The following is a 12,653-nucleotide window of genomic DNA, read 5'->3' on the forward strand; positions in this document are numbered from 1 at the left end:
GGACTGGTTAACCTTCACTCCAGCAGTGCAACACACACATACACACACACACACACACACACACACACACACACGAATGAATTCATAAACACAATATCATGAAGTTTTGCTTTAATTTAGGAAAAGAGAAACTCTTCTGGGCTAAAATCTGATGGGTTTTTTTCAGCGTTCTTACTTCAGTCTTTAATGTCAGGTGATCCTTCAAATGTCAGTGTAAAGTGTTGAGTACACTATTAGTGCTCAGTCGTGTTTTTCATAGTTACCAGTGCCGATGGAGTTTTTTGAAGCGTCATATTCTGCTGGAAACGTTTCATTTGAATGGTAATGTCCCATAAGCGGAGGTCTTGTGAGTAACTTCACAAGTCGGTCAAAGTCTACACCGGTGACAAGCTCATCTACTCCCAGAACCTGCTACTCTCTACCTACACGTTGTCAGCTGATGTTTCAAAACCTCAACACTCGCATACAGAACAGCCTCAGCGTCTGCACCACTTATCGGCACTAGCTGCAAGTCTACACCCCCTCTGTCCAGAAGTGAGCACAGCCTCTTGGTACCGTCCCAGCAAGCATTTTTTTGGGGTGTTTAAAGGTGCCAACTGACCATCAAAAGTAAAAATGACTCATTTTATCTCATCCCAACAGGGAAACCACCAACAATAAAGAATGAGTTACTATCTGGTGTCATGGCTTTGCAATTAAAACAAGTTTAGTTATAATGGAGGTCATTGGGGGCAAAAAACAGCCACTTGAACAATATGAACAATACATAAGGGTTAAAAGTCTAATAGACGGCTTGGTTAAAACCAGGCTAAATCTAGGCTGTCAGTGAGTGTGCACCCCTAACCCCGCCTCTCACAGTGACCTCACTAGCTCCGCTGAGTGCTTTGTGTCTCAGATTGCATGCAAGTCTGCAGCCAGATACTGCTGGAAGCTAGTCATCAAATACACAGGAACGAATGACTACACGTGTCAATCTGTCTATTAAACTATCTAATCTGTCTAGTCAGTCTTTTATTATCTTTTATATGCAAAAATATTCATTCATAAAAACATATGTATATATGAACACTGGGTCAAATAGGGTCCGTGCATTTTAAATCTAATAACAAAATTAACCCAATGTTGGTTTTGTCCATATTTAAATGAACGTGTGTAAACGCACGCTTTGATCAAACCTTTTATTCCCCTTGATGATATTGTGCTTTTTTTTCCCCTCAATGCCCTCCAAAGTTTCAATGTTTGGCCGTGTCTGCCATATCTGTTTTGTTTAAAAAAAAAAAAAGGAATGCATCGGTTCCTGCATGTAGAATTCAGAAATCTCATGGCATTGAAAGAAAACTGGCAGCAGTTGAGTGCCGAGGTCAAAGGTCAGATGAGCAGGCATCACACCTGATAAACACCTGGGGCAACTGTACAGTAAAAAAAAAAAAAAACAACAAGATTAAGAAATATTGCTTTAATTTGAGAGAGACAAAAAAAACTCTTCCGTGTTAAAATTTGATGTTCCTCCAGCGTTCTTACGTCAGTCTTTAATGTCAGGTGATCCTTCAAATGTCAGTGTAAATTGTTGAGTGTACCATTAGTGCTCAGTCGTGTTTTTCATAGTTACCAGTGCCGATGGAGTTTTTTTTTTTTAGAGCGTCATATTCTGCTGGAAAAGTTTCATTTTAATGGTAATATGCCATGAGCGGAGGTGTATGAGTAACTTCACAAGTTGACCATAGTCTAGAGCGATGACATGCTCATCTACTCCCAGAACCTGGCAGAACGAAATGTTGCAGCTCGTCCGGTCTTCAATGATGAGCCCAAAAGAGGCCACTTCACAGAGCCGGCCCAAGGCTTAAGAGAACTGAGAGGCAGGACAAGATGGCGGGCTGGACTTGGTTAACTTTAGATTTTACACAAATCTCATTGTTTTGTTTTTCACCTAAAATAGTAATTAAAACATCCAAGATGTGTTTTGCCTCATCAAAATGTGGAATTTGATCAGCAAACTACTCATTCTAAGACAACTATGCCTTGGGCTAAATGACTTGGCTTCAAGTACGATGCCACACGATTCAGAAATGAAGGTACAGACTGCACAAACAGATAAACGACATGATGCATCTCATTTCACCACAACTAAAGGCAGCGACAAAAAAAAAGTCAAGCTCTCACGATGATGACATTTCTCATGCAACCCTTTAGCAAGCCTACATAGTATTTATGCCTAAAAGTCACTGCATGGGTAAATAAGAAACAAGCAACACACACACACACATATATATATATATATCCATGGGCCACTGTAAAGTAATATGGTTCTGTCATAACGTTTTGAATGAAAATCTGCATTTGGATAAGACACCTTTAGTATAGTTTTGATTTTAAGGCATAATAAAGATCAAATGCAAGTACGAGTGGATTTACATTGAAAATTTCAAACGCATCAAGAAAACCATGTGCTAAGGAAATTTCAAACCATTTGGAACGCACAGAGACGAGCTTTTGTGCAAAAATGAACTTAAAGGTGCCTTTAAAAAAGTGTCAAAGTACTTTTGAAAACAAAAAAGCAAACCCCCAATAGGTGGCAGCAAGAGGCCGCTTTATTTGAGTAAAGCATTGAACGATTCATTCAGCCAAAGAAGCCAATAGGATGAACGGACAGTTGAATCAATCCCTGAATCATCGACTCACCCGAGTCTTCTTGGCGAAGGCCTGAATCGTTCGTGCAGGGAAACGTCGCTGTGTATTATTCAGAGATGGCCAACTGTTCTGCTGTTTATTTTATTATACTTATCGCAATGATTTTACTACTACTATCAATAAAATTAATATTAATAATGATAATATTGCCGGAAGTTGTACAGCGCATGCGTCACGTGTTCATCATCAGCATCCATGACAACCGTCCTGTGGGTGTTGTTTGAATCTCGCTGTGTCGATTGGCATCTGATCTCTGCGTCCTCCGTGACAATTTTTCCAGATTATCGATATTATTGATCGTTGGATACGTCGATTGATCGCCTGCTGTTCCCATCACTCAGGTTTGACCCTTTTTATTACGCTGTGCTTTGTGTTTGTGTTCAGTATGTCTTGTGTTCACTACAGGTTCCAGAGTCGACTCACCTACGACTCGCTCCAGTTTGAAGGCCTCAACATCAGCGCGGGGGAGCTGAAGCGGCAGATCATGAGGAGCAAGAGGCTGAAGTTCTGCCAGCTGAAGATCAGCAACGCCCAGACTGATGAAGGTGAGTTGAGGAAAAGACACTTCAACTGTTCTACGCTAACATTAGATGCGTTACATCAGACACTTCTGGAAGCTGTAAGGTGGTGCTGATGCTGACATGTAGGGATGTTTTGGCTGTTTTAAAAGGCTAATGGCTCTCAAAGTATACCGTGCTCCATAATTATGTGCTGATTCTGATTTTATTTTGCTGTCAGAATACACAGATGATGCTCTCATCCCTAAAAACACGTCGGTCATCATCAGACGGATCCCTGCGGCGGGACTGAAGTCCTCAAACAGAAGATTTGTTGGGTAAGTGCTGTGAAATGAGCACACGCGTCCTCTGTTAGATGTTATATGAAGACTCCTGGTCTGTCCCTGGTGTTTTAGTCACACAAGCTCCTTTGTTTTGCAGACATCAAGCTGGACGCTGGCGTGAACCTTCACCTAGAGCTGATCCTTCACTCCTCTCACTGGAGCAGTTGTTGAAGGTATTGAACAAATGAATAGCACAATAGCAATGTAAAGCACACAATATACGCACACGCACTCAGCTTCTTAGGGAGATTTGAGATTGTTTGAAGGGTTGAGGGTGAAAAAGATTCAAATGTGCAAATGCCTGTGAAACAGACTGAGAATCTGGCTGAGGCAAAGGCGTCAGAGGAGGACAAGCTGAAAGCGGTGATGTACCAGTCCAGCCTGTGCTACTACTCCAGCAGGTGAGCGTTCAGACACTGACAGGTTTGCTTTGTGAGAGATGTCTGAGCTGATTCTCATGGTTCTGATGTTCACTAGTGAGGCCATGAGGCTGCTTGGGATCCCGGGACACCACATTAGGCACTGCCCCACTAATGTGGTAACTGGGTTTTCCAAGCTCACGGTTGCTGTGAACTTGAGCTCTTGTCCTCATCAGTCAGATTGTTTGCTCAGAGTTTGACTGTCACTCCTCAATTCACAGGGCAGCCGCTCCGCGCCGCACAAGCGCATCCGGAAGAGCACAGGGATTCCCCGCAGCTTCCTGTTGGAGGTGGACGACCCAGACCGAAAGGGAGTCATGATAGACGGCAGCGGCCGATACGTCATTCCCATCATAGACGCGTGAGTAAACTGTACTTGGCATAGCCGCATGTTCTAGTGTTTGTCCAAATCTCACATGATGTCTGCTTGTGTGTGTTTGCGCTCGATCTGTTCAGTGAGGCCTATGCTGCTGAGAAGAGAAAGAGGCCGTCCTTCTCCTGCCAGACCGAGCCTTTGCCCTCCTCGTCCTCAGCAGGTGCGGCATCTTCGGTCCGGGACGCCGGAGGGAAACGGTCCCGCTCCCCATCTTCACCAGAGACGCGCGGCGACCAGAAGAGACCACGTCGCTGAGAGACCTTCATCCAAGAGACCTGGAGCCGACGTGTAAATATTGTACATAGTTTATTAATAAAAGATAATAAAGATTATAGCCGCATGAACTGTGTGGACTGGTTAACCTTCACTCCAGCAGTGCAACACACACATACACACATACAGGCATACATGGTTTATGATGTCAATGTGACTTTTTGGTGGTTTACGGGGACATACCTTTGCCAACATCCTACGAACATAAAACTTGTGCCAAAAATTTTTATTTGAGCTACAAAAGGCAAACAACGCTTAAAAACAGCAATTTTAGTTTCACAACACACTCAAATTAACTATGTGACATTTCACAGGCTTATGGGGACAGACAAAATCATGGTTTACAAGGTCTGTTTACATGTTACACACAAACCTAGCCCCTTCATGGTTTAAAAGGACTGATTAACACATTTTACATATCACACTATTCTGCCATTGCAGTAAGGGTGACAACAGAACAGACTCTGGCTTTCCTCAGCTAGACACCTGCTAAACCCATCTCAGTTGCTAAGGTTCTGCCTGTCACTTCTTAAATGACAAAATACTATTTTGCTTATAATACACTTTTGATTTAACAATTCTGTAGGCTTATTGTGTTGTATCAGTTAAACAATCTGTTTAATGTACTGTTGAACAATAACCTGAAAAAGACAGCATTTTAACATTAAAGTATGAAGAGTTAATTGTTTAAGGGCTTTTGCTCTTATTTTATAGGACAGTAGATATTTTGAAAGGCAACTTCAGATAAAAAAAGAACATAATTGGCAAAGAACCTTCAACCATGAACAACCAGAAGCACAACTGTACGATAACATATTCATTATTTTATTCTTTTACTTGGCCAGAACACAAATGTTCCCCTCTGTGAACTCTGTGTGGAGTTTGCATGTTCTCTGTGTTGGAGTGGGTTTCCTCCGGGTGCTCCGGTTTCCCCCACAGTCCAAAGACAAGCGGTACAGGGGATTGAATACACTAAATTGTCCGTAGTGTGTGTGTATGAGTGTGTATGGATGTTTTCCAGTGATGGGTTGCAGCTGGAAGAACAACCGCAACGTAAAACATATTCTGGATAAGTTGGTGGTTCATTTCACTGTGGAAACCCCTGATAAATAAAGGGGTTAAGCCGAAAAGAAAATGAATGAATGAATGATTACAGCTTATAAACAAACTAATGGTATTTTAAGATTTAATTAAGTCGTTCAACAGATTATTCTTTTTCAAATTTAAATATTTATACTAGAACACAACATGGTAGTGCACTAGAATACTGTCAAATACAAAACATTGCCACTCAATGACAGAAATAAAAAAATAAACTTTTTTTATTTTACTTTTGAAGTCCAGGAAAACAGCAGGGGAACTAAACATGTATATACATTTTATTATGAAATGCATCAACTATTATCGCTCTGACAAGAACAAAAAAATAGATGGATAAAAATAGATAAAAAGATAGAAAAAAAGAAAAAAAGATAAAACTAGACATAAAAGTTTGATTCCACAAATTGAATGATACATACAGAATGATATGAACACAAAACAGATTAAAAACTAAATTTCGTAATGTGACAGTAATATAATGTGTTATAATGTGACTAATTAATATCATACACATTTTCACTTTTTTGTCACAGTGACAATATTTGACCATTTTCAAACATGTAAATAAAAAACAAAAAACATGTCTTTTTGCTACTCAACACTGTTGTAAATGTTTAGTCTGAGGGACTGCATTTGTGGGTTATGTATTTTTGTGTGATGGGTATTGCCCAGGCTCATGAAGCAGACGTGGACCTGGACTGTGGAGCAGTACCAGACTGTGGAGTAGTGGCAGACATGGGTTGAGAAGCAGAGGCAAACTGTAGAGCAATGTAGAGACTACCCTAGAGTGATGATGGACTGTGAAGCACTGGCATGGAACAGAAGTGGGTTTGAAAATGGTTAAATATTGTCACTCTGTGACAAGGAAAAAAAATGAAAATGTGTATAATAATAATCAGTCTTTTGAACTCATTACAGCCTTCACGTCTGCTTTTGTCCATGGTCTTCTCATGTAGGTTGTTCTGCCAGTGCTAGAGCCTGAAAGCAAACAAGATGATTAACTGTTAGCATCACTGACTTTTAATAGATCATATCAACTGTTCATCAATATCGTTTAAAAGTCTCTTTCTTGGAAAAAAGGTTAATCCTTAGGTGTGCACTTACACCATGGTTATACATCACACAACTACATGATTTAACAGCAACATATGCGAGTATAACTTTCAGTAGCTGCTTTGAATCATTGTGGACTATTGAAAGTGATATGACCTTTCCATGTAAAGACTTTTCTTAATTTTAAAAAAAGGCAATCAATAATTTCATAATATTCCCTATTATATTTTTCCACTGGAGAAAGTCTTCCGTTTTTTAGTTTAGCTGAATAATAAAAATGTAAAAACTGCAAAGGTCAATATTATGAGCACAAAAAATAAAATAAAAATATATGAAATTATAAAAATTAAAATTTATTTTTTGATTTTTTTGTCAGCCAGATATCGCAGAGCCCTATTTAAAAATGGCCAGATACAAAAGAGAAAGTGATAAATGGAAGACATTGACGAGAAATGTAGCATAGGAAAAAGCATTTGTGCATTTGCGCTACAAGCACTGCGATAGAAAGTCTGAACGTGTATTGAGTGCTGCTGGAAACATTGCGACTCCAACTAGGTCTGCTTAATCCAGACAATGTGTCAGCATGTTAGCTTTTCTGTCAAATAATTTACCAAAAACAGTGGAGAGTTAGTAGCCTGCGCTGTTTTTTCCTCAACATCTCACTTATATTGTTATCAATAGGCTAATATTTTTTGTTCTTCTTTTTATTATTATCATTATTATTATTTTTAGTTACTATTTATATTATCACTGATACTGAAAAGTGTTATTTAGGCTATTTGTGAAGTTCTTAAAAATGTAACATTTAATTATTATACAGGAGGGGGGAACCAGTGAATATTGTCCTCACCACTTAAAAAAATGTGTAAATAAAAACAAAAAAAAAAACTAAAAATAAAGGATAAAAGGAAAAGCATGCTCTTCATCATTTTTCATAATCTGATTTGTACATGCTGCTGTGTGTGTGCACTTAGGCTAGACGAGCAGAGTACACACATCTAAAGTTATCTTACTGTGAGCGTTTTAATGGTCAAATAGGTGTCAAAATGCTGTGTTCAGTGATCATTTATTCATTTATAAGATGCTTAAAGCACAGTTTGTTTCATATTTTTATTCTATTGTACATATTTCCCTTTGCTCATTTACAGGGAGGAAAATAACTGCATATATACAGTTGAAATCCGAATTATTAGCCCTCCTGAATTATTAGCAACCATTTTCCACCAATTTCTGTTTAATGGAAAGAAGATTTTTTTTCAACCCATTTCTAAACATAATAGTTTTAATAACTAATTTTTTATAACTGATTTCATTCATCTTTGTTATGATGACAGCACATACTTTACTATATATTTTTCAAAGTACAAGCATTCAGATTAAAGTACAATTCAAAGGCTTAATTAGGATAATTGGGCAAGTCATTAATATTGACCTTAAAATAGGTTTCAAAATATTTAAACCTGCTTTTATTCTAGCCAAAATAAAACAAATAAGACTTCCTCCAGAAGAAAAAAAATATTATAGAAAATACTGTAAAAAAATCCTGAATTTGTTAAACATCCTTTTGGAAATATTTATTAAAAAAATATAAATAAAAAATTCACAGGAGCGCTAATAATTTTGACTTCAGCTGAAAAATCGTTTTGAATAATCTTGTTTGCAATTATGACAAAAATAATCGTGATTATGATTTTTCCCATAATAGAGCAGCCCTTACTGTATGTGTAATGTAGCCTACAGTAGATTATGTGATGTGATCAATTAAAAAATACATTTTCTTTTTTCTTAGTAATAAACATGCTTTTACACTATACTGTATGCTTTAGAAAAGATACAATAGATGGTGAGAAGTATAGCCCCAGGCTGCAAAAATTAAACAAATATAAGAATGAAGTTGTTTAGCCTTTATAGCGCCCTATTAAATTGTGTTGGGGTAAAAAGAATGTTTACATTTCTTTGACTATCATGGCGATGTTATTACCTCAAATCTTAAACGTGCGCACATTGCAAGAAATGAAAATCGCGTCACAGCACACACTACAAAATATTAAGGTTATCGAGTCAATGAAACACATCACCTGATTGCAGTATAACTTGCTTTATCAATAATTATTATTATTTATTATAGGCCAGGTTACAAATATTTGAAAATCTGTCACTACATGCCAAACACTCAAAATAGGTTCCCTTTTGCATAGCTATTAGTGGCAGTTATGAATTAAATAAATGGGCATATCGGCACGTAAGGTGAGTCGCCTATTATTTATCGTCTGTTTATTTTTCTCTGTTCATTTCTTTCACATGCATGCAGAGTGAACAGTCTGTGCTGTTTCTGCTTGTTTAATAGAGCGCCTCCTCTTATAGCCGGCCTATTTCGGTATAAAGGACAAAAAATGTTTTTTTTATATACTGTATGCTATTCTATCCCCTATATTAAACACAGCAAATGTATAATTAAATATTAGAAACATAAATATTTGAAGTTTCTAAAAGCACATTTTAATGTTTAAGCATTGTTTATTGGCCGTCGGCGTCGATGATGTGCACCTCTCAAAAAATGTAACTACAAGTCGCAACGACACAGAGCGCAAGGTCGTGATTTGTTTGATGGTCGTGATTGGTCGGCTTGGCAGCGCTGACAAGTCTGGGGGCGGGACCAAGAGCCGTGCGAGTGGTGCGAGCCCAATAGAGCGATTGTTTACACGTGTGGAGTCCCATGAAGGAGCTCTGGATAGAAAGTTTTGTTTTGTGTTTATCTCATAGTTAAAGTTGTTCCACGTCCGCCGGTTCCAGCCTCAAAATGAGCGAGTTTGAGTCACTTGCATGTTCAGGAAGCGTTTAGAAAAAACAAAACAACAGCGAAGAAACTCAACACAGAGGAACATTAACACCTCACTGCCAACTAGCGTTTTGAAAGTGTTAATGCAGACCAACAGAGACATTGCGCAGAAGTAAAATAAACAGCTACGCGGGTTGCATGTGCCGTGGGTTACGCCGATCATAACGCAGAAGTATAAACCAGGCTCTATAAACTTTAATTTCATAAGTGCATACAATATAATATTAATAATAATAAGACAATTAGCATGTTTATCAGGGTAGACGACATGCAGTGAGTGGATAATTCCATATGTGCAATATGTACATTTAAATCTCTCCATTTTGCTGTAATGGCTGTGCTGTGTTTGACTGGCAATAGCTTTTAGATTATAACCCGCGACCCACTTATTAATATGCAGCCTTTTTTGATTACATGGGGCCAGTTGCACCAGCAGTGTGTAAGTTAAAATGAAGCCTAGTTGTGACTTAAAGGGACACTAATTTACAATGTACGCACTACTAAATATTTCTGTGTTGCAGCATTTCACTCAGTTTAAACCTAACGCTGTGTTCCAACTAAAAATTTACCGCAGCCTCCCCCCATGTATAATGGTAGAAAAGAGATGACGGTGAGATTAGTTTACATCGAGGAGCTTGCGATGATCTCCCTCTATTCACAGCCTTATTTTCTTCCTAAATCTCGCATTTCTTTCGGTTTGTGAATGAAGAGTTTAATTTTGTTTCAAGAAATGTTTTGTGTTAACATACATTTCTTTATGACTGGGTTTTTTCTCCCTGCTATTTTTTCTTTAACGTGTAGAATATTTAAAAAATCAAGTTTTATGTTTTGATAACTTTGTGTAATTTGTGTGCATTCACAGCAAATTTTCAAAGAACAGTTATATGTAGATGCATTAGTTGCAGAATTCTAAATCAGTTTAACGATTGAAACACTTTTTATTTGATATTAGGTGATTTAATGCAACTATGTATGACTTTACGGAGAGCTTATGACCTTACTAACTACGGTTTGCCTTAAGAGCATGTGGTGCAACCGAAGTAAAAACAACTGTAGTTATAAACATGCCAGTAGTTATTATTATTATTATTATTATTACTACTACTTCTATTATTATTAGGCAATTTTCTGAAGCAACCCCTGGAACCAATTTAGTGCTTTTGGGTTGTTGTTGTTTTCGGTTAAAGCGCAATGCCCCATTAACACCTCAGACAGGCTGCTTCATTAATAGCCAAACATTTTGTTTGAGATGAGGGCAGGGGTATATCTTGAGTATATTTCACAAGCAAGGTTGACACAAAATCCCCGGTTATATACCTTTTACCTATAGGCCAACTTCTGGTAATGTAGGCTTATATAGGCTGTTTCTATTCACAGCAACTTATGGACTGAACTACGTGTTAATTAAAATTTCTATATTAGGCTCGTAGCAATTGATATTGGAGTCATGGAATATTGTTTGCATTTATTTTGCATATTGTTTGCAATATCCTACTTTAATAATAATAATAATAATTAATATTATATTAAAAAGTTTTTTCTATTTCCAAATAAATAGCCTACTGTAAATTAGGCCTACAACCATTAATGATTTATATATGAAATTAGAAATGAAATTCTTAATAATATTTGTAAAGGAAACAAATATAGGTCTTATATGTGCCGTTATATATATTTCAATTAATATGGAATATAAGTGCATGTTTTCACCAAAACTATGATAGATTTTTTTTTTAAATGTGTGATTGTGTAAAACAATATAATTTGCAAATAAAATAATGTTTTTTTTTTCTCTCTCTCTAAAGAAATTGTTACCACCTCGTTTAGAGCATCATTATGGGCATTTTACGTTATAACTAATGTGGGTCAAACAATAGATCTGTGACAGAGAAACTACAGGTTTTGGGACACACTCGTCACTACATCGTTCTTTTCCCAAACGACACATTGTACTATGATATTTCTGCCGCGAGTTACGTTGTTGTTTGGGAAACCCAGCCCTGGTGCAGAGCCAGAGGAAGAAGCGTGCTGCGCTTGTGGAGCAGATAAGAAGCAAGAGAAACTTCTAGACCAGGGGAGAGTTTCCCAAACAACGACATATATCTGAATGAAGGGGTAATCTACTGTATTTTAGCCTAATTATTATTTCTAATGTTTACACACTGTGAAATAGGCTAATCCAATCTTAAAAAAACACACACACTAAATCATTTTTTGTGAATTGTTTTTATTCCGAGCTAAATAACATTTTAGAAAATGTTGCATATCAAGCTGTTGGTATCTCCTCGCGGTTGAAATTGGCTGTTATGCGAAAAAAAAAAGAACAAATATTAGCTCGCAGGCTAGTTGCTTTTTAGATTTAATTTAAGCCTATATTCAGCTGACAGCGCACACTCAGCCGCGATACAGAGAGAAAAAGTAAATAATAGATTCTTTAATGTAAACGACTAAGAAAAACTTCGGCTATATACTCGGGAGAGGACGTAATGAGATCTAGACTGGCTGTAAAATATATACACCAATAGTAATAGTTAATCAACGCATTTTATTTAAAAAAAATCTACTCATTTTAATATTGCGATTTTTACATTTTTTAGAGAATGTCTGTTTTTATTAACTTTTCTGTCATTTATTTAAAATTTGTCATTATTTTATTAATTTGATGATGTTAATATTTTACATAGGCTATTTTATATACACATCTAAAATCATTCAAATTAAGGTTGTGACGATGAGGAAATTTCCCCACCGGTTAATCGACATGTGACAACACCGGTAATACCGGTATCATAGTGGGGGTCGGGGTTTCCTCTTTTCTTTCTGCTTTTAAATAGCTTATAAATGCATATAATACTTTCACTTTCAGTTTTGCGGGAATTGCCAATTCGGCGTAAATTGTTTGAATGGACGAATGTGATGAATGTTAGAATGTTTTTAAAACGAATAAGAAAATAAAATAGCAAGATAAGTAATTAAATTGCACAAAGTTTAAATAAGATTAAACGAATGAACAAGAAACAAATATAAAAGAAAAGCTTTCAAAATTACATTACAAAAATGACA

At 37.1% G+C, this 12,653-nt stretch overlaps 2 protein-coding genes across 31 annotated transcripts in view; one reads left to right on the plus strand and one right to left on the minus strand.

Moving 5' to 3' along the window:
* LOC141375838 (uncharacterized) overlaps positions 1-12,653 on the minus strand; it is a 488,480-nt gene that overhangs the window by 251,774 nt on the left and 224,053 nt on the right. For 3 of the 28 annotated variants that reach the window (XR_015944747.1, XR_015944748.1, XR_015944753.1), the window contains one exon: positions 5,902-6,676. The exons of 23 other annotated variants lie outside the window; for them this stretch is intronic. The gene's annotated coding sequence lies outside the window, so the exon portion shown is untranslated. Of the gene's footprint in view, positions 1-5,901; positions 6,677-12,653 lie in introns of those variants that run through there. 2 more of the 28 variants (XR_015944751.1, XR_015944754.1) reach the window with 1 other exon arrangement.
* On the plus strand, positions 2,900-4,664 carry LOC141375812 (E3 ubiquitin-protein ligase RBBP6-like). Of its 3 annotated transcripts, none has more exons than XM_087264920.1 (7): positions 2,900-3,331; positions 3,427-3,523; positions 3,627-3,702; positions 3,842-3,930; positions 4,007-4,067; positions 4,170-4,309; positions 4,405-4,664. In XM_087264920.1, the coding sequence occupies exons 4-7, from the start codon at positions 3,896-3,898 to the stop codon at positions 4,577-4,579; spliced, it is 411 nt and encodes a 136-aa protein (XP_087121046.1). In that variant the 5' UTR covers positions 2,900-3,331; positions 3,427-3,523; positions 3,627-3,702; positions 3,842-3,895; the 3' UTR covers positions 4,580-4,664. The 3 variants fall into 3 exon arrangements, with proteins under 3 accessions (XP_087121046.1, XP_087121044.1, XP_087121045.1); XM_087264918.1 differs by having other exon boundaries at positions 2,900-3,233; XM_087264919.1 differs by lacking the exon at positions 4,007-4,067 and having other exon boundaries at positions 2,900-3,233.

The sequence above is a fragment of the Danio rerio genome, chromosome 8 (assembly GCF_052040795.2).
Source record: "Danio rerio strain M-AB ecotype USA chromosome 8, GRCz13ab, whole genome shotgun sequence".
Lineage (NCBI taxonomy): Eukaryota > Metazoa > Chordata > Actinopteri > Cypriniformes > Danionidae > Danio > Danio rerio.